Source organism: Patagioenas fasciata, chromosome Z, assembly GCF_037038585.1.
Source record: "Patagioenas fasciata isolate bPatFas1 chromosome Z, bPatFas1.hap1, whole genome shotgun sequence".
Classification (NCBI taxonomy): domain Eukaryota; kingdom Metazoa; phylum Chordata; class Aves; order Columbiformes; family Columbidae; genus Patagioenas; species Patagioenas fasciata.
In genome coordinates, this window is record NC_092560.1 from 35,856,514 (window position 1) to 35,878,425 (window position 21,912).

The following is a 21,912-nucleotide window of genomic DNA, read 5'->3' on the forward strand; positions in this document are numbered from 1 at the left end:
GCAAAATACAGCAGCAGTTACACAGCAGGTATTTTTAATTTTAATCTAACAAGTTACCGCTATTTCAAAAATATCCTGTCATTTGGACAGAGAACAGCCTTGCAGTATTTGTTTCACATATAAGGCGACTTGCAACAACAAAGTATGCTGTGAAATCCTCAGTGTTTTGAATAAGGCATTTGGAACACCCTTCAGATATACATAGCTTAAAAATGCCATATTATTAGTGGATTATCATTACTGCCTAGCTTGGTGCTGGGCAGCTCTACATCGTGGTTCACAAAGTTTTCCTAAAAAAGAACAGTTCCTTCAGAAATTCTCCTCAACTCCAGGACAGATAATCCCAGCACCCAGTCTCCCAAACCTAACTGATAAGCAGTGCTATCAGGCATCCAGCAGGCAGGTCAGGTATGTTCATATGGTATATTCCAGAAACAGGTACAAATTGATCAGGAAACATCTTCTGGAACATATCACAGGGGTTTGTGGGTTTTTGCTGTTTGTTTGTTTGTTGATTTTGGGTTTTTGTTTTGCTTTGTTTGTTTTCGTCTTTGTTTTGTGTGTCTTTGTTTTTTAAAAGGATGTTATGAACCTAATTCACAGAGTTACAAATTTGGTAATTTCAGATAGCTGAACACTTCCATATTGCTGAAAAACATCCCAACAGGATAGAGATTATGTTGTGGAAAAATACTGAATCAATAGTAAGTATTAATTAATGACATAATAGTAAAGGAGGCTGGAATTACAACACAACACAGGAGAAAGGAGGGAGGGGAATGAGGGAATGAATTGTAACAGCACAAGGAAAGGTTAGCATGTGGATCTTGCCAGTCCCAGAACATGAATGACCAGCATCTCAAGAACAGAAAAAGCCTTATTTGTATTTCTGGCTTGAAAACAAGCCTTTAAGGTAATATCTTTAAGGAGACAGGCCTGGCAAGTGAAGTCAAACTCTTTTTTGGCAACTAGGTATGTAAAAACTGCAGATACAGTTAGTTAGCTTTGTCTGGCCAGATGCAAATAAGCTCCTGCTGGACTGAGTTAACTGGCCACATATTATGATAAACAGTTTGCTATGTTCCATGGATTCACTTGTTTGTTCTACTTGTACACAACAGAGTCACAGCTGCTAATGTCAGCTGAGGTCCACTGAAGAAAATTCATGTTGATGTACAGACCATTAAAATTAAGATTCTGGGTGCATGTTTCTGACTTTGTACTAAAATGATGATCAGAGAACGAATCAGCAGCAGCAGAGCACAGGGAGGTCGACTCTTTTACACAGAATCAACGTGGAATCCAGACTGCTGAGATTATGCAACAGGGGAGGAAACCTAGGGGAAAAGCCATTACACATTTTTCAAGAAAATCAAAAACCAGTATTGTTTTATTACATCATGAATTGTTTGTTTTTTGTTTTTTAATCCATCATGCAAAAAAGCTCCAGTATAAACTGTTAAAAACTCAGTGCTCTGACAATTTGCTTCAGGACACATAAAAAGCTTCCATGCATGACAGCAGATAGTGTTCCTCCTTACTCCAAATTTTGCTGACTTCACAGATGGGAAACTGGCTCACCTCCTCTAAACATTAATGTGAGGATATCTTAGTCATTGACCGATAAAACTGAAAAGGATGATAGCAATATTTATGCCTCAGTTGGATACTTTCACACATGTTTTTTGCCTCCTACAGAGAAATGTAAGCTTACCAGTAATTCGGTTTTCAATTTCCCCTTGCATCTGGAGGGAGTCCACATAAATGGTCCTGTTTCCAATGATTCGTGCACATGCAATTCCCCTGTATGGCTGACAGAACCCATCTTCATGGTAATCTTCTCTGCAAAAGACATGTTAGGATTTTATAAGCAGATGCCTAGCTATTCCCAATGATTTTTTTACAAAATATATTCTTATAAAAGGAGAAAACCCTGAAAGACTGTAGATTTGAAATTGTTCCATTCCCTAGGTGCAGCTTTCTCCTCCAATTATCTCTATACTACCTTAGAAGTATTAATGAGGCACCCTGTAAATAGCTCATTAGAGAAAGAAGTAAACCAAAACCCAAGATTAATTTAAAAATCATATGCTAATAGTAATGGTATTTGACAGATTAATCTATTAAAAAGCCGTTAGACTGAGACAGTAACATAGATCACATTACATGTCTCCAAGCATTTTTGGCATCTAGCTGCACCCAGTACAATTAGGCAAGCAGTTGGTTCTCTCCTCCCACCTCTCCCTCCCTTTCTTCATTTCCTGTAGTGAACAGCAAAAGAGACCTTGCCAAGCTTTAATTAAAACAGAATAATTTTGAACTCTGAATTAGGTAAACAGAATAAAAAGTAATCAAGGTTTTAACCTCTTTTCCTCTTCTCCCTAGTCAGAGTCAGTGCCAAATTCCTTTTCCAACGTATATTTTAATACATTTTTCAGTTCAATGAGGTCTGGAGCCAAATTTTACTCCCTTACATCAACATAAATACTTTGGCATAAAAGCACTAGTCTAAAGTCTCAGTGGTTCAACACATCATCCCCAAAGCCCCAGTATATAATACAGAACTGATCTGTAGATCGTAACTGTCTGAGTCCCGAAAAACGACTTCAGAGTGAGAGCAATGTCAGAGTTAATATCCAGCATGCTGTGCATTTCCTTTGGCATGGCACAGCCTCTGTGCTAGGATCCACTACCCTGAAGGATTCACAATGTGTCATTCACCACATGATGGACCAAAAAGGCATAAAACCTCATCTAGAAAACCATGACTCTACAGTAATCTTAGGACATCCAAAAGCTTAATCAGCTTTTGTAACTAAACAGCTCAAAAGTCTGAGGTATAACACTTCTCCAACATGAGTGATTTTTGAAGTATTATTTCAGTAACTCTTCTGCACTATGTACTTTATTACCTCAGATATCAATACATGTTTTGGTAACCCATGTTTCAACTTCTCTTACACATAACTTCATCCTTCCTTAGTGTGTCACACGAGCAGGACAAAACTGTCAGTGAACACATGTCAAATCACGTAACTTCAGCTGGGCCAAATCAGCACAAAAAACTGCTGCCCGACAACAGCTGGCCATGATGAGCACATCACCCAATACCTACAAAGTGTTGAGTGCAGCCCATTATATTCAATATCTTATGCTGTCTTAGGAACCTCTTCTCATTTTTCCTCTACTGGGTCTCCCTGGTAAAGCTTCAGGGAAATGTCACCACAATTTTTTAAAAGTACAAACTCTTGGCAGTAACAGGTTGGGCACGACAGTGTAGCCAAAAGGTGGAACCATCGATCACCACTTAAGCAGCATCTCTCCCTTTCCTCCCAGAAAGACAATGACTTAACAGGACCCAATCCACCACACAGCTGCTAGATAAACCATGGTGATGCTAAGTGTCTCATGTCCCGATCTAGACTTTATTTCCTATCACAGCATGATTGTTAAATATTCATAAAGTAACATTTTGTCTACAAACTTTGAAACGAGTTCTGCTTCCGCAAAGATATGTAAGTTTTTTATTACGGTGGATGAAGTAAAGGAGAAGCCTTTCAGGATCAATTAATCCCTGCAGTGAAAATCTCTCCCTCTCATAATAAAATCTCTAATTTTCCAACAATTGCATCAGGCCTGAAGGGACAAAAATATCAAAGCATATTGTCTGTGCCTGTTTTATGATCCTTGACCACCTCCATCGGAAGTCAGCAATTCCCATAAGAAGCTGAATGAATATGAAACCCCTGTTTGACCTCTTTCTCAAGAGTAAATTCATAACCCCATCCTGCAGAACAAAGTCTGCAATGTATCTAACTGAAAATGTACCTCACGCTTCAACTCCCAGTGCAGGTCTCTCTTGCCAGCACAAAAAGAAAAAAAAAAATCCATAAAAAATAGCACTCCAAACAGCATGGGTTTGGTGACAAAAGCTGTGTGATCTCTTACTTAGTTCAGTTCATTTATTTCTGTCAAGACCTTCTAAATACAGCTTGGATACTATATATACACACATATGGTCCCCTCTCCCGTGTTATAGTCAACTGCTGATTAAACTAAACTGGATATGACCATTACCATGGATGCAAGCAAAAGTAAACAGTAACCTGATGTCAGATACTCTGACAGACGCTGGGCTGTTGTACTACATGCATCTTTGTCAGGTTAGACAACCCAGTGAATAGTTTGACTAGTACTAGTGATACAGGGGACAAAATTACATTAATCTTAATAGGAAAATGGTTTCAATAAAGCTGCAGAAGTGGCAGAATTTAGAGTCTCCTAACAGATTATTTTTTCCCTCGGCTGTTTGTACACTCAGCACGTGGTAAAACATTCACAGCAAAAGGCAAGCTGGGGGCAATCTGATACAACAGCACAGGAGTGGTGTCATGCTCAGTTCAAACAGGAGTCTTTGGAACCACGTGCGACTTTGATTTGTGCTCCAAACCATATGCCAGCAATCCAGTTGCTGATCAGGGCAAGAGTTAAAAGCTGCTGAAAATAGGCAGAAATACTAACTCTTTAGTTTCCTGCTGCTTGAGCTATGAAGTCTTCTCTGACCAAGAACCCTTGTGAAGCAGAAATCTGATTCCACAAGAGGAATCCAGTAGAGTTCAGCTTGCAGGAATCTTGCAAGCTAACTGCCATGGGTACTTTTCAACCTTTGCTCTTTATTGTTTCTTTCTGAATACTGCAAGATGGCATTACCTCTTCTCGCTAGTGATTTTCTTCTGTTTTTAAATAACTGGGTTTTTTACAAAATAGAGTGAGAAACATTCTAAGTGCTGACCTTCTTTTTGCACCTTCGCTGGAGGGTAGTCTCAAAGACAGTTCATTTAGAATATGAATTTTTTCAGCACTCAATTAGAGTGGAGGTGAGGTATATTCTCCTACTGAGAGAACTCTCCTCCCAACCACTTATCAGATGTTTGACCAGAGTTTGGATTGAGAAATAAAATGGTAAAGAATTTGACTAAACAGACACAGATGCAGGTTCAATGGCACAGCGCCAGTTGCATCTCCTCCCACTGACAGAAATAATAACTCCCAGGGACATCTGGGTCTATAAAAGAAGTACTGGAAGAACCAGGTGCCTCTGAATAGGAATAAAACCCAGCATGTATAAATAGGAACCTCTCTAGATGGAGATAATGCAAGACTTATATGGGGTAACTACTTCTTCTAGAAGTATATGGAGAGATTTCTAGGCGTACTGCATGTGCTGGAAAAATATACTGAACATCACCACCTCTACCCTCATATTAAGCATTATTATACTTTTATTTTAACGTGACAGAGAAAACACATACACACACAAAGACAAAAGAAAATACCTAGGAAACAAAGAGGGTTTTCTTGATGGAAAATCTGAAATGCTGAAAGAACACATCTGGGCACAATACACTACATGATATCTATGTAACACAACCTATTGTATGCAACTGTCACAGCTGAACAGTCCAAAGGGCATATGAAACAAAAAAGTCCCAGTAAATAAAAGGTAACTGTGGAAACTCTGTTCAACACTTAAATCACCTTGGGAAGCATATCAAGTCTGATAAGAGCTTTTAGGATGTATTTGGTGTCTGTGAAAACACAGTGAGCACAGACTTAGTGGTTTTGCTGAAAAATAGAGAAAACATATGAAGACACAACAATCTGTAGCAAGGGTTCATCAAGGAAATTCTGAAAGCAGAGCTGAGAAGTACTAGATACTTATTTACTAATAAGACACCATTTTTTTTTCTGATTGCATCCCACAAACTTAACTTACAAACACAACAGAAACTTGTAAATTCAATCTCTTTTCCTGAAAATAGAAGGGACACAACACTATGCATCAGCTGTAAAAAGAAACTCAGAAATCTCAGAAAGAAAAATTGTTTTGATTGAATACACTAAAAAACCCAACTAATTTAATAATACCCTACCAATCTACCCTGGTAATAAAATGAACAAAATTGTTATTTAAAATTATATTTTTGAGGACACTTTATTTTAATATATTCAGATAATATATTAATATTCAGATAATAATTTAGAAGTTTTTTGGTGTTATTCAGATAATATATTCAGATAATATATTAATATTCAGATAATAATTTAGAAGTTATTTGGTGTGATACTGTGATACTGTGATACATCCTCAGCTTACACTTTACCAAAGGTAACAATACTAACCCAATTCATAGAATATAACAGGATATTCCAGATAATAGTTTTTAAAGAGATGCTAGAAACTTCATTACAGCAATTTCCCACAAACTAAATGCAGTTAAAATTTCCTATAAATTTGCCTATAACAAATGACAAACCTGAAGTTTTGACCTTCTTTCATATTGTCCAGGGATTTAACAGCTTTTAATTAAAACTTGTTAAATACTAAGAAAGGATATTAGGAGTCGTCCTCATACTCTATTACAGGTGGAGTGGCAAAGCAAGGACAAATGCACAGGAAACTACAGAAAACTACAGTCAGACAGCAAGAGACAAAAGAAAGGACGAATTATTTATGTCGTTCTACTTGCTATGAGTAGACAAATACAACATTTGGTATACTGTCAGTCATCTTGTGGGAAAATCTCAGAGTTTTAGATAGCTTCAACTTGAAAACTGATGGCAGAAGCCGTGTAAAGAGGATTATTATAAACAACAGTCAGATCAGAGGGAAAAGGACAGGCATCATATTTCAGATTATAAGCTTACCTAGCCCAGCGTGTGGCTACTTCATACACATAAAACACACAAGGCAAATGACCTTCAATACATGGAAATAAAGGAATAAAGGGTTTATGTTTAATCAAAGAGAGGCAAATCACCCTGACTTGTGGGAAGGGAATTATATAGGGCTGCAGTAAAAAAATCAGGAATTTGTATTTCTAATATACATATGCATTTATGGTTCATTTATACTGCATCTCAAAATCAGGACCTCTTATAATCTGGCAATACAGCCCTTGTAATTTGTTACCCTCACTCTTGACATGTATCATATCATAGTGCCAGGGAGTGAAGTCAACTCACAAGGAGATCACTTTTCTATGGCTAAAATGAGTTAACATCTTCAAATACTCACTCCCTTCCACTGAAACAGGTCACAGAGAAGATCTGAGAGAAGAGAAACATGCTACCCTCCTCATATGTCACATAACATCTATAAAATTTGCCTTCTGTCAAAAACATGGTAAATTTATATTGATGTTACTATGGAAAACTCAAAGAGAACACAGCAGAACTGCAATGGGTCTCCCCTAGCCAGAAAACCCAGCTCTCATTAAATACAAAGCCTGGCACCAATGGCATGGACTATTCTCACTGATCCACCTGTATGTCAGCCAAGGTCTGACCCATCCATGCCCCCCTTCCTTGCTGCCTCACACCTGCAGATACAGAGCCCAGGAGGACCTTGGGCTCCCAGACAATGGCTGAGATAACAGTAAGCTCTTGCATTCTTTTCGTTCCAACTCAAAAAGACTGGAAAGTTACTTGAAGAGAAACATAAATTTTGTGCAGGGTGTTATCTTCTTGTTCTCAAACTAAATCCAAATAATGAGCATGCTACCTATGAAAAAGTTTCTAACTGCATGAAGAAAATTAACTCAATTTCACTTAAAGCGGCGCACACCCGTCACTTCAGCATGCAGAAATTCATTAACATGAACAAGTGGGCTGGAGGTTTTAGCAAAGTTTCCAAAGCCCAGGTGTATAGGAAAACCTCAGGGAAAAAAAAAAAAAACAAAGAAACAAACTAACTAAACCCCACAACACCAACATAAACCACCAATACCTCCACAACTCCACATCTCTGTCCTGCCTGCTGAAGCCAAAAAGCAAAAGGATGGCAGAAACACCTTCATTGCTGCATCAGGCCCCTGCCAAGATGGGGGGCACCCTGCACCTACATCATGGAAAAAAGGCACAGGCTTCCTGCCCTGCCTGTTTCCATGTGCTGAACAAACAGTTTCATTCTCTGACCAAAGGTTTATCTGCAAATAACCCACCTTTCCGGCATATCAAATAATTTGTTTGCACACCTTCACCCGCGTTTAAAGATCAGCACTCCTGGGATATCAGAAAATACCCATTGAAGTAGTTAACACCTCAAAGAGAGACTTCACTAAAATCCAAGAGGGATGTAAAAACATTTCCTACGCTAAAGGAATGCAATAAATAGTATCAGAAAAGAAGGGGAGTCTAGTGTTAAAAGCCAAAAACTAACAGGCAGGGGAATTTGTATAAATAGTCATAGCTCAGTTGAAGTCAATGGACCTATGACAATATACACTCACTAGGGATATTGCCCATGAATTTTGCTACCAGATGCTCATTGAGTGTAACAACAGACCCCAAAACCAAGATTCCCTTAATGTCTAGCATCCAACTCAGATAACTATTAACCCATAGCATTTATTTTTATGCTCTTTACCTTAAAAATGTACTTAAAGTCACATTTACCGAACAGACCAAGTTTGCAGCATTTGATTTGAATGTTTATCTGCTAGTTCCTGAATAAGTACACTGTGAACCAAAACTCCAGATTCGATGTCTAAAATCAGTAAAAAATATCAGTTGATCTTTATTCTACTGATTCTACTAAGTGATGTATCTGACAATGTTGATCATAGGATTTGGGACATCATTTTAAGCTGGTAATAGATACAGCAATTCAATGAAATGTCACTACTAAACATGCAGCTGCTAATGGACCTAGTGTTAGTGACAAACAAGAAAAAAGTTGTCTGTCAAAAGCAACTTGTAAACAACAACCTTATTTTTAGCCTCGATTATTTCCACAACAGATAATTATATCAGTATTTAATTCAGGCTTCGAAGTCTGTCTCTAAAATATAGTCCAAATAATGTCTTAAACATGTATTCTAATGTTACCATGAAAGGAGGATGTTTTTAATGCAAGGTATTTAAAAGTACTTAAATGTAACAAAGAGGGAAGACATTAATAGGGTTTAGGCATACAGCTTCACTGAATCATGAATCAAATTGCTTTCCTCACTAGCCATTGCCTTAAGTCTGAGTCAGTACTCCTAGCTGAGCTGTGTTCTTACCAAAAGATAACATGTTCAATTATTTAAGTGGATAAAATCAGTGGAAAATGGTATTGCCTGCCTCTCTTTCACAGAATCATTCTCTGCCACTCCTGTAACAAAACAAAACAAAACAAAACAAAACAAAACAAAACAAAACAAAACAAAACAAAACAAAACAAAACAAAACTAAACTAAACTAAACTAAACTAAACTAAACTAAACTAAACTAAACTAAACTAAACTAAAACCAACCACAGCCCTCACTAGCAAAGATGTAGGAAAGAAGTGAACATATAAAACTGTGGCTGGATGCCCATTAGATTACACTACATGCTACTGTGGTTTGACAGTATCACAGGCACTCACATATTTATTCTTGCTTTATATATTTACAAAATATTTCAGTGTACCAAAAAGCATTACTGTTCCCAAGTACAGTAATCACATACAGCAGTACAGACATACATGGCTGGATGGTTCATACTACCTGGATGAAAGAGTCAACATCTAGGTCCTGAATTTCTGCAAGGAACAGAGGACTGTCCTCGGATATATAACCCACCATAATCCTCTGATTACCACATGTAATTTCAAACAGATTATCTAATATTACTTCTACCTACTAACTCTCCCTTGCAATTTACTCAAATTACATTTTTGTAAATTCTCTGTCTGCTTTCATAGGTGTCAGCATGTTGGGATGAAATCTTGAAATCAGATGAGTCAGCTGGCAGTGCAAGGAAGGCTGTTGGTCTGTTTCGCCGAGTGTCAGGTATTTTTAACAGAAACATCTCTGTTACAAGCAGGGTTTCTGAAGTACTGGAAAAACAAAAGCTTCATAAAACTCATTTCAACATACGGGATCACAAAGGTGGCTACACAGCACTAGCACTCTAGCTTTTTGCTCACCAAAGAAACCATTACGAATCTCCTTCCTCACCTCTTTTTTTTTTAAGGCAAGTTATCCCACTCAGTGTGATGCCATAGGAGGGAGGGATATTGTGCCTCCCCAAGGGGGATGGTCTGGGGATAGGGATCCCTTTTCAGGCCCGGCCCACTGGCTGCTCCCGTCTTGCTTAGAGCAACCCTCACCCCACTCCATAAAAACCACCAGGGGTGAGTATGATAATATATATATTTAATTATTATAATTTTTATTTCCTTAAAGTTTTCAAGGTAGATATTCATGCATTGTGATTCACCTATGCAGGCAGATTTTTTGCACAAATAGAAATTTTGTGTGATTCTTCAGTTCATTAAAATCCATTGATGGAATTGTATACATATGCCAGGAAGACAGGTACTATAGGAAGCAGGTAGTCTTGAGAGAAAAAATGACTAAGAAAGCATGGTCATAAATAGCCAGTTATATAAATCCAAAGAGTAGGGGGCTTATAAGAAAGACAAATAATTTAAAACAAAAAAAATGAAATCACATGGAATCTTTCTTAAGCTCTCTGTTTTGGGTTTTTTCTTCTATGATGAGAAATACAAGTTTTCTGCAAAGTGCTTCCGAGCTTTTTAGTAGATGTTAAGAGGTTAAGAGATTTTTGTTAAAAAAAAAAAACAAAACAAAACTCATTATCAATTAAAAACTGTTTCAGAATTAAGAATGTTTAAACTGACCATGCTGTTAAAAATGTGATCACTTATGAAAGTATCTGAAGATATGAAAAAATGAAAATAACTGCACTAGTATATTTGGTATATTTTTTATTATTTTCTTTCTTTTTTTTTTAAACTCAACTAAGGTGGCTTTTCCATTTCAGCTAACACAGAGATTACACATCTGATAGCATCTCTGTAAAAGAGCCAGAAATTATCACAGCATCAGCTATGAATTGGTTATCTAATTGTATGTACATGTAAGTATTCATATTCAAAGTCTTTCACAAACATTTTTATTAAAACAACAGAAACATGAACTATTTATAACCATACAATACTGGTGTCAGTTTCACAGTACTTTTTTCCAGTCTTAAGGAAAAATTAGCACATTCCATTTTTCAGAAGGCCCCAGTATCAGCTAAATTACTTCTTTAAAAACATCTAAGCAGCAATACGAAATACTTGCTAGCTTCTCTGTTTCTTTTTATGGATATAATACGAACTACTTATTCTAGGCAATGTTGCAGACAGTTACAGTTTGTGAATACTTCCCACTGTTAAGAAGCTGTTTTCATAGCTGCTCTTAACTTTGTAGAACTTAACTTGAGCTGAAATTTTCCACAGTCCACAGTTTTTAAACTTCAAAAGAAATGGTTCAGGTGTTTCAAAAAAGTGAGATCAGAGAAAATTACCATTTTTCTCATTGGGGAAAAAAAAAAAAAAGAAAAAAAAAAAAAACTAAATCAAAACCACTGCCAGAAAAGGGAGCAGCCATTTGATTATGATGCTATCATCTCCCCTTGCTGTTGAGCACACATCTGAGACTTCCTGCAACATATCTTTTGCTGTTCCCATGAAACACTACCCAAATTTGTCCAGGCTATACATCATTTACATCTTCATGTTCTCAGACCAGCCCACGAGAATGTAGCTGATACATTCTCCAGATAGCCCGTCTACAGCAAGCTTTGCAGACGTGACTGAGAAAATAAAACTGCTTGGCACCCTTGTCAGGGCTAAAGCCTGAGGGTAACTGAGGCAATGGTATGAGGAGTTTGCTGAGGGTCCAGGACAGGGGCCATGAAGTGGGAGGAAGAGGCAGATCAGGGATGCATAAAGGGGCTACCACCAGGAGCGCAGACCGTCCTCCTCAATCTGGAGCAAAACCTAATATTTTTAATGTGTCATAACCTCTTTCTGGCAATAGTAAGTATGCGTCTCTTCTTCTGAGTTGGTCTGTACTGAAGACAGTCGTCTGTTATTAATACTATCCACTTGTCGGCTGGCTCCAGCAACTGAGGTCTGGGTGGTATGGCTAAGGAATCCAGAACTCACGAAATAATTCTGGTGTGTCATCATAATTCCACATAATAGCATTGTTGGTCTTCTCCAAATCAGGAAAATTAGCTTTTCCTGCACAGGAAATCCTGTGCCAGTTTCAATCAAAGCCTCTGCAATTCTCAAGAATTAAAATAAACATGTACTCTTCTGCTTCAGCCACTGGAAGAAGGTAGAAATAAACAAGCTTTGGCTTTGCAGCTAACCTTTGTTGAGGCTCGGGGCACAGCACCCTGAATCACCCAAAACTGCTAGGACTCCTGGGTAGCCACCCAGCCCTCATGTAATCCCAAATGATCACTTCCCCTTACTTTTCCTTTGGATATAAAAACACTTACTGAATGTTTATCAAACCTCATTTCCAAATATGCTGCTCTTCTCTTTTTTCCCTATGTATAACCAAGTAATGACTTAATGTCATTTTTTTTTTCCTTTAAATCTTCCCACAATAGTGGATGCTGCATTGTATTTCAGGCAAAGCAAAACAGCTCACATTCCAAAGTCAGAGTAATAATTTATCCTTGGTTGCCACACACATGATGCTATGCAAATGTTTTAACTTGATAGGCAGTGAGCAGCAATTGTACCAGCACCATAGCTCTGTAAATTAATCTAATCAGGAACAACATTAATAAACTCTTCATGAGTCAATGCATTTAGAAAACTTGATTAGGAATCAAATGTTTCTCTGAGTTTCGCATTTCAGTATTTAGTTCTTAATGCCTGGAAACTAAAATTCTGTATATGCTGATTTATCAATCAGTCTGAATGATCAAGAATTTAAAGGTACAGTGACAACCCACTGCATATTCTTGCTGGACCACCCGAGTCTCAGATAAATTGATTTTGTATTACTTTTCTGCTTTTCTCTCTTCTCCTCAATCTAATGCTGAAATAATAAAAAATATGCAGCTAAACTTCATTACCCACTGAGATTGCCTTTTCCACATTCACTACCAAAACCAGTACGAACGCACTGCCTTGTGGGTAGCAACAATAAATGGGGAACATCAGCACAGCAGTTCAGAGTCAAAAAGCAGCTACAGTTTAAGCTTTGCTAATACAGGGCACTCAGAAGAATGCCTTTAAGTTTCAGATTTCTGTTTAATTAAGCAGATCTTACAGTTAAGGATACACTTTTACATAATGTGGAACATTTTACGGTTGGACTCAATTATCTTTTCCTACCGATATGATTCTATGATTTTATGTAATAAACTGTAATCTGTTACAGAAGAGAGTAAAAGACAGTCTGCACTTCTTTTGCTGAAAGCATGAAAGATGTGTTCCTGTGTGAAAACATACAGGGTGTTTCAAAAAGATGAACCCAATTTAAAATCACTATATCTCTGCAACCACGAATCACCAATGAATGAAATTCCTACCACTTGAAAGCACAGCACACAGTTTCAAATGATTACCACTAGATCCCTCTCCCAGTGTACAAACAGCCCCTGGCCTCTGTCATTCACAACACTGCTTTGAAATTGGGTCCATCTTTCTGAAACACCTTGCATTTTCGTGTACTGCTTGATACTGAGACAGGCTCTTTCTGACTACATTGTGTGTAGTCCTTGGGGAGGTATACAGTGTGCTGGGTGAAGAACAGCAGGGTTCAAGCGTTCAGGGTTGTAGCGAATGGGGCTACAGCTGGCTGGTGGTCAGTCACCAGTAGTGTTCCTCAGGGATAATTCCAGGACCAAAACTGGTCAATATTTTTATCAGTGATCTGGAGGCAGGAGTTGGAGGCATACTTGGTAAGTTTGCTGATGATACTTAACTGAGAGTTGCTGTTGACTGTCTCAAGGGACAAAAAGTGCTGTGTGCACTTCTTGGCCCCACATATTAAGAAATACGTGAAGATACTTGAAAGCATCCAGAGGAAGGCAACAAAGGACCCTGTGCTGGTTTGACTGAAATTGACTTAATTTTCTTCATGCAGCTGGGAACTTTTTCATAGCTACCTCAGTCATTGTTTGGATTTAGTTCGAGAACAAGAATACCTAGGACAGAATCAATGTTTTTCTTCAAGTAACTTTCCAGTCTTTTTGAGAGAGAACAGAACCAAAGAGCTTACTGTTATCTCAGCCATTGTCTGGGACCCAAGGTCTTTCTGGGTTCTGTATCTGCAGGTGCAAGGTAGGTGGGAAGGGGGCATGGAGGGGTCAGACCTTGACTGACATCCAGATGGATCAGTGAGTATATTCCATGCCATTAGTGTCATGTTTGGTATTTAACGGGAGTTGGGTTTTCCAGCTTGTGAGACCCATTTGGCCAGCTCTGTTCTGGTTGAGTTCCATTCAGGAGTTCCTTTAGTCTGGCCTTTCACTGTTCCACTGTTTTGTAGTGGGGCTTCTGGGACTTTCTGCCTTTTTGTCTCCTCTACCCAAGATCAGGGTGCTCTCTTCCCAGGACTGGCTCCTCTGCACTGACAGAGTTCATGAGGAATTGCGTGAACATAACTTATATATTATTTTTATTTTCTATGTATTAGTATTATATCAATATTAGTTTGTTATTTTATTTGAGTGTTTTTATCTCAACCCACAAGTTACTCCCTTCCCTTTAGATTCTCTCCCATACTTGGGGGTAAGGGCGGTAGGGAGTGAGTGGCTATCGTGGTTTTGATTGCTGTCTGGCATTAAACCATGACAGGCTGGAAGGCACGTCCTATGAGGAGCAGCTGAGGACTTTGGGTTTTCCTAGGTTGGAGAAAAGGAGGCTGCGGGGCAACCTCACTGCTCTCTACAGCTTCCTAGGGAGGGATGTGGAGAGGGAGGTGCTGAGCTCCTACCCCTGGGATACAGCGACAGGACATGTGGCAAATGGTTCAAAGCTGTGTCAGGGGAGGTTCAGACTTGACATTCAGAAGGATTTCTTCTCCAAGAGTGTAGTCTGACACTGGAACAGGCTCCCAAGAGAGATGGTCGATGCTCCACACCTGCCAGTGCCTTGAAAGGAGGCATGTGGACAGTGCCCTTCATAGTATGGTTTAACTTTAGGCCATCCTAAACAGTCAGGCAGCTGGAATACGGGATCACTGTAGGTCCCTTCCAACTGGAACTATTCTATTCTATTCTATTCTATTCTATTCTATTCTATTCTATTCTATTCTATTCTATTCTATTCTATTCTATTCTATTCTATTCTATTCTATTCTATTCTATTCTATTCTATTCTATTCCTTTACCCCTCTACTTGTTGTTTTGCAATCTGGAACTACTTTATTGGTATTAGGCAGGCGGAAAAAAGATGAGTTTTTTTCAAGTTGATTTTGCAAAACTGAGTCAGATGAACAAGATTTCTACAGGACTTCTACATGCAAGTCAGCCTGCTATGAGTGTCCTGCTGAACTGAAGAAACTGATTTTCCAAATCGAAGGAAAGTACTGTGAGGCAGGGGTAAACATGCTTTCTGGCATGCAAACTGAACTGTTAGAAAAACTTGGGAGTGTGAGGGGGGAGTATGTGTATATGTGTGCACACATATGTATAAAAGCAAAGCTTTTGTGATATATCAAATATTGTTTGTGCCCCACCTGAAGTAAACCTGTGCCTCTTTGGTTTTATTATCAGATTGAAAAAAAAGAGAAATGAGACACTTATGATTGATCTTTTTGAGGAGCATAGAGAGCGCTGATGAGATGTATTTCTTGCAATTTTATTTTTAGAGTAGTATTACGTGAAATACTTCAGATTTTAGACTTAACAGAGCAGTACTAATTTAAAAGAGCAGATTTTCTTAGTACACTTCCTACCTTTTTTTAAAAAACAATCCCTTCTGTCATTCTTACTAGAATTTAGTTTTAAATGGAAATGTTCAAATTTTACCAGATCGTACCATCTGTTTCACCTTAAGTGCACTAAATTAGTTATATCTATAGTTTGTCTCTTCCAGACTGAAATGGAGAACAAAATAATGTAAGAGTAGGCAAAAATTAACCAAAAGCCATAAAAACTGAAAGAGTGATTTATGGTGTGGTGTTACAACATTAGCTCATTTTGTTAAATTACCTACTTGTCATTAGAATAGTGTTCCTTTATCTTTGTGCCTAACTACAACATTCACCCTTTCCTTGTATGCACTTAGAGGCTATTTAGCATCCTAAGGAAATCGAATTAAACTCAATGTGGCAACAAATGCTGACAGGAAGTCTCACGGACATATAACTATCCTTTTGTAGGACATACAATAAATACTTTGAAAGCCATTTAGGCTACTGAAGGAAGGGGAGAAGGGGAGGGAGAGAAGGAGGATGTAAAATCAAAACCAACTAAAGATCACTGGCTATATCAGTTATGTCCAACAGCTGCAGTAGCTACTTGCCAAAAGCCCAAGGGCCATTACTACTTTGAATATCAATTTACATATATCCTTAAACAGATTAACAAATGTCTTATTTGGCTTGCAGCTTCTTTGGTAGTTTCATACAAATTGTTTCTCTGAGCTGCCCATTCCTAAGCACCTGCTGCTGATCTGGAATTTGCTGGAAGAAGGCATGTTGGAGACATATATTTACAAAGTCAGAGCTGTATTTGGCTCTTTGCCATATACTTCACATCTCAGAGTTGCACCTTACAGCTTGCCTGATATGATACCCTGCAGGCTATCAAAAATCTAACCACCACTTTGCAAGGTAGGAAGCAGGCTTTCCCAGCACATGGCCTGTGGGTAAATTCTCCCATACAGAAATCACCAACTTCCTTTAATATCCACCTATAAGCTAAATTTCTGTATTTTGGAAAGCAGAACTCTTAAGAAAGGAAGTGTTCGTGTGCTTCAGTGTACTGCATGCTGTAGCTCCATACATAAATGCAAGGCAGTAAGCATTACAGTCATTACGCTGCTTGATCCAACCCATTTAAAAGTATCTTGACAGTATTGCTAATTACAAGTGGGAAGAAATCTTCTCACATTTAACCGTAAGTTAGCTTAACCATAAAAGCAGACAGAAGTGTAACTAACTGCTTCTTCTCCCAAAGATATTTGGAAGCCTTGCCCAACAGCAGGCAAGTCCCATAGGGCTGCTTTCTTCTCTTTGCAGCCAGGTTGTCCCAGTAAAGCAGCGCAAAATACGTGTATTACACTGCAAGTCTCAGGACCATTTGATTTATTTAGTAGCACAAAGGAGGTAAAGCTTTCCTGGAGGCCTACTTTTAATTACCTTTAATCACCTTTGCATATACTTGGCTTCCCTTTGGTTTTGGCGGGTTTCTGAACAATATAGATTAGTGAGCATAACAAACTGAAACAAACTATTGCCTTTTTGTTTGTTTGTTTGTTTTTTCTCTATTCCCTGTTGGTTTCTTTCCTCTGTTCCTCCCTTCCTTTCATAGAAAGGAAAAAAACACCACTTGCAAGATTTTCCCCAGATAACAAGTTGCAGGAAAAAGACACTTGTGTCTACTCTGAGATGCTATACACATTGGTTTAAATACACATCTGGTTTTTAAAATTAGCCAATTTTGTAAGCACATACTGAATTTCTACTTCTATCACTAAATAATATAAAATGCATTGGATTGTTCATTATTTATTTACTACTAATTAGAAAATATTTAAGTGGAAAATTAAAGCTGAAGAAATAACGTGTGGCAAGAGACTGGGATCTGGCATGATGCAAAGCAACCCAAACCAGTACTTCTACTGCTCTTTTAACTCTGCCTTGACTTGCACATATTCTGGATTTTTCATGAGAAGAATTTTATGTTTTGAAACACCAAAGTAGGATTAGGATAAAAATTCTGCAGTTTCCATTACAAGACAGAGGGTCACCACCTTCTGAGTGTACTCTACAGCTCTGGACAGATCAGAGTATAATTTTCAGTAATATATTATTTGTGACACGGTATACTTATGAGCCCTACTAGGTTGTATCCCACATAGCCAGAGTAAAAACAATCACTGTACTGAAAAATTCCACTCTAAAATAGATAAGAGGGAAAAGAGCATGTAAAAGTTTTAGTGCAGTTTTGGTTTCAATTCCCACTTTCCTCTAAAAATTTCCTGTCTTGGCCTGAGTGACTGTGAAAGGACATTTAAACCAATGGACTTAGAAGCAGATTTGAGATTCTGGATCAAAATTCCCTGAAAGGAGCCTCAACCCCACACCAGAGTAAAATACAGCCCCCCCCCCCCCAACTTTGAAGGAAAAAAAGAAACTGACACACAGGGTCTAGGAGGGAATTTCAGCACATTCTAGCCAAATCTCCAAATTCGATTGTCAGGGAGCCAGGAAATCTGCCAAGGCAAACACATGCTGGTTAATGTAGACCAGCCCAAGAAAATCTGTGCCTCAATTCATCATTCATAACATAGGAATAATATTCCATGCTTTATGGGGAGACAATGTACCCTAAACACTCTGAAGTGATCCGATCCCATTACAGACGAAGGCAAAATTCCCATGATCGACCATTTTCATTTGTGTACACAACACAGAGAGACAAGGTTAAACAACTTGCTGCAATCACACATGGAGACAGGAACACAGCCAGAAATTGAATTCAGACCTCTAAAATTACAGTCCAGTGTTTTAATCACAAAATCCTCTTCTTCCTTGATTAAAACAGGAAACCAGAATACAAAGTATGCACTTATTCTTTAACTTCAACATGTTACCGCAAGTATCTTAGAAAAACATATATCCTTCAAATATGGTCATCTCAGCCTAAGTTTGTATTTTGATGAAACAAAAGGTGTGCATGTCGTTCTGTAGGAGGCCCATCATTTGAACACCTGGTCCTCAGGGCCCTGAATAAACAATGTAACTTCTGACTTGAGACAACCTTGTGTTGGTTACAAAAACATCTGTTTATGTGAATTTTAAAATAATCTTGTATAATTTACAATATTTAAAATATTGTTATCAGTGGCTGAACTGGACTGAGACTAAAGAGTATTCACCACGTCACTTGAGGAAAAGAGGAAGACACAAGTGGTACTGCTGTGTGATGGTAAGGAAAGTATTCTTGCTTCTTAACATGATGTTGGGTACCTTTGATTTGCCAGACAGATCCAGTTTACAAAACCACTTGCCCCCATAGTTACTGCCTTTTACCTGGAAGACCCCAACCATGGGCAGGGAGGTAGCCTCAGGGTGATGTGCTCTGATGAGTCACTCCATCCTCTTTCCCAAAGCCCCTTATTCCCTTTTCCACCTCATGATTACGTGGAGATCGGTCACATGATGAAAACATACTTGCCCCACCATAATGAGTGCCTGACAGGTGACGCAGAAGGTCCCCTTTGGGATCACAGAAGAGATGTGCTTTCACTATATAATAAAAGCTACGGGATGTGCAGACCCACAGAGAATAAATTGCCTGCCCCAGCCTCAGGGTTCATCACCAGTTTCAACTCAGATGCGTTACTAGTTTTTAAAGACATTCTGTTCTCCATTGTTTGAAAGAACTGTCCTTTTCTTGACTACAATAGCTTCATCACTTTTTACTTCAGTTGGCTGAATATTAAAATTTTTACTGTTGTCCCAAACTATCTGAAGAAAATAAGGCATGAGAGCATACAAATTTATCCTGAATGACTAATACCTCAAAAATTCCTCCCCAAAGTAATGACAATCTCTACTTGATGGTGGTGTTCCTTCCCATTTCTCTTTCTAAGGGTCCAGCATACAGGCATCAGCGACTGCAAACTCAGAAGTGATCTTAGTCAGAGTTTACTAAAACAGGGACTTCTCGAAGTTACTTAGAAAGCCCAGTGTCCCTGCACAGAGCTCTGGAAGAAGACGTTCCCCTCCTGGCATCCTGAGGAGAGTGCAGAAAGGTCATGTGGGGAAAAGTGCAGCACTGGCAACAGAGCCAGTTCTGTTTACTGACACTTGGCAAGGGATGAGTTTATATAATAGCTACTTCTCTCTGCCTGTACTCTGTTGTGCCTTCCTCACTTCTGCTAAAGCCCCACCACATTTTCCAGAAGCCCTTAGAGCCAAGAGCATGTCAGATATCTTCCATCCCAGATTCTCTTCAAAGTGGCACCACTGCAGTCAGTCTTAATGAGAAATCTAAACAGCTTCAAAACAGGAATTTGCCCAATGGGTAAAATTCTATCTAATCATTCAATTCAAGAGACAAATACATTAAACTAGATAACACGTAGTCTTTTAGACTGATGTTATCTTATAAGAGTAACACCTCTAGAAAAAAAGACAACTCTGTCTGCCCTCCTCCTTTTAGATTCAAAGAGATTAACTTCCATTACTTAACTTTAAATCATGCTAAAAAATCATTTGCCAGTGTTTGCTACCCTTTTATTTTATTTCCACACACTTGTACCTTTCTGAATGGATAGGATATCTCTCTTCAGAAGGGCAAAAGCTATTAATGTTAAAGATACAAAAGGTAATAGCATTACGCAGCGAGAGAAAGGATTCATCGTTCTGGCTTGTTCTCTAGTAAACAGTCCTCTAGCAGCACAGTTCTTCGGACAGCAAAGGCTGGTCAGATACTAGCTTTCTAAATGTGTTTTTATTGTATTTCCTTCATAAATTAATTTTTACTAGTTATTAATATGTGAAATAATTTTAATACTTTTGATAAATAGGGTAATTTGGATAGATTGTGTTTTTCCATTTCTACAGAAAAATCCCTAGAAAGTTTTACATATATGAACCTTCACACAAAATAAAGACCCCTCCATCATCTTAAAAAAATCCACACTGGTTTAAGCCTATTTATTTGGCTGAAAATCTTTACTTTTAGATTTTTATGGAAATGTCTCAACTTCACAACCTGAAGGTCAGGGCCCTTTTTTGCATTGACAAGTCTGACTGCATAATGAACATTTGATCTCTGTCAGTCTTTAATTTTAGGTGGTTTCTAGAAATCCGCAGCAGAACACATGGACTGCATAAAAATACCTTGCTAGATGGTATCTACATAGGTAATGTTTTTTATCCCTTAATAATTCATTAGATATAGCTTTAAACCAAGTTACAACAGTTTTAGGTTTCAGCGCTTCCACTGAAGCATGTCTTTTTGAAAGCATTAACACTAGGAGAAAGAGCTCTTGGGTGGCTCAACCTGAGACTGTGCTCTGCAGCCAGCAAACAGAAAGAGCCCTTTGTTCCATGCAGGCTCCTTCCAACCAGTTAGGTATTTCTTCGTCTTTTTCCCCTTTCCTCTTTTCTGGCTTAGAAATTGAATTACACAATTTCATACAAAATATTAAAAAAAAAATCATAATCTGTTTCTGAAAATAAAAAAATTATATTGCTGAATTATGGGATTTTAATCAAAGGACTAGGTAGCAGGCATGGAGCGGAGGAACATGGGAAAAAATGTGAGGAAGGAGAAGGAGAAGGAGAAGGAGAAGGAGAAGGAGAAGGAGAAGGAGAAGGAGAAGGAGAAGGAGAAGGAGAAGGAGAAGGAGAAGGAGGAGAAGGAGAAGGAGAAGGAGAAGGAGAAGGAGAAGGAGAAGGAGAAGGAGAAGGAGAAGGAGAAGGAGAAGGAGAAGGAGAAGGAGAAGGAGAAGGAGAAGGAGAAGGAGAAGGAGAAGGAGAAGGAGAAGGAGAAGGAGAAGGAGAAGGAGAAGGAGAAGGAGAAGGAGAAGGAGAAGGAGAAGGAGAAGGAGAAGGAGGAGGAGAAAGAGGGAGGAAAAAAAAGTATCAAAAGGAAGAATACGAACTTTGGAAAGGTGAGCAAAACCTGGCTAAGTAGTAAAGAGAAAAAAAATTGAAACAGGAGCAAGCACGCAATGAGGCAAATATCTGTAATCCCTGAAAGCTCCTGGACCTCATAAGTCCCTTATGACTTCTCTCTAGACCTTTGACCTGGGCTTCTTTTTCTCAATTTTTGGCTTTCTCTTCAGTCTAGTGGATATAAAACCAACCAACCAAACAAACAAAAAAACCAACAACAAACAACAACAAAACCTACCAGAAGCATACTCTTCACTTCGT

At 38.5% G+C, this 21,912-nt stretch overlaps 1 protein-coding gene across 1 annotated transcript in view; it reads right to left on the reverse strand.

The window, feature by feature from the left end:
* Positions 1 to 21,912, reverse strand: part of ROR2 (receptor tyrosine kinase like orphan receptor 2) — a 146,370-nt gene that overhangs the window by 10,466 nt on the left and 113,992 nt on the right. The window contains exon 5 of the mRNA XM_065861437.2: positions 1,715 to 1,842. Coding sequence (XP_065717509.1) covers positions 1,715 to 1,842 — 128 coding nt within the window. The remainder of the gene's footprint in view (positions 1 to 1,714; positions 1,843 to 21,912) is intronic.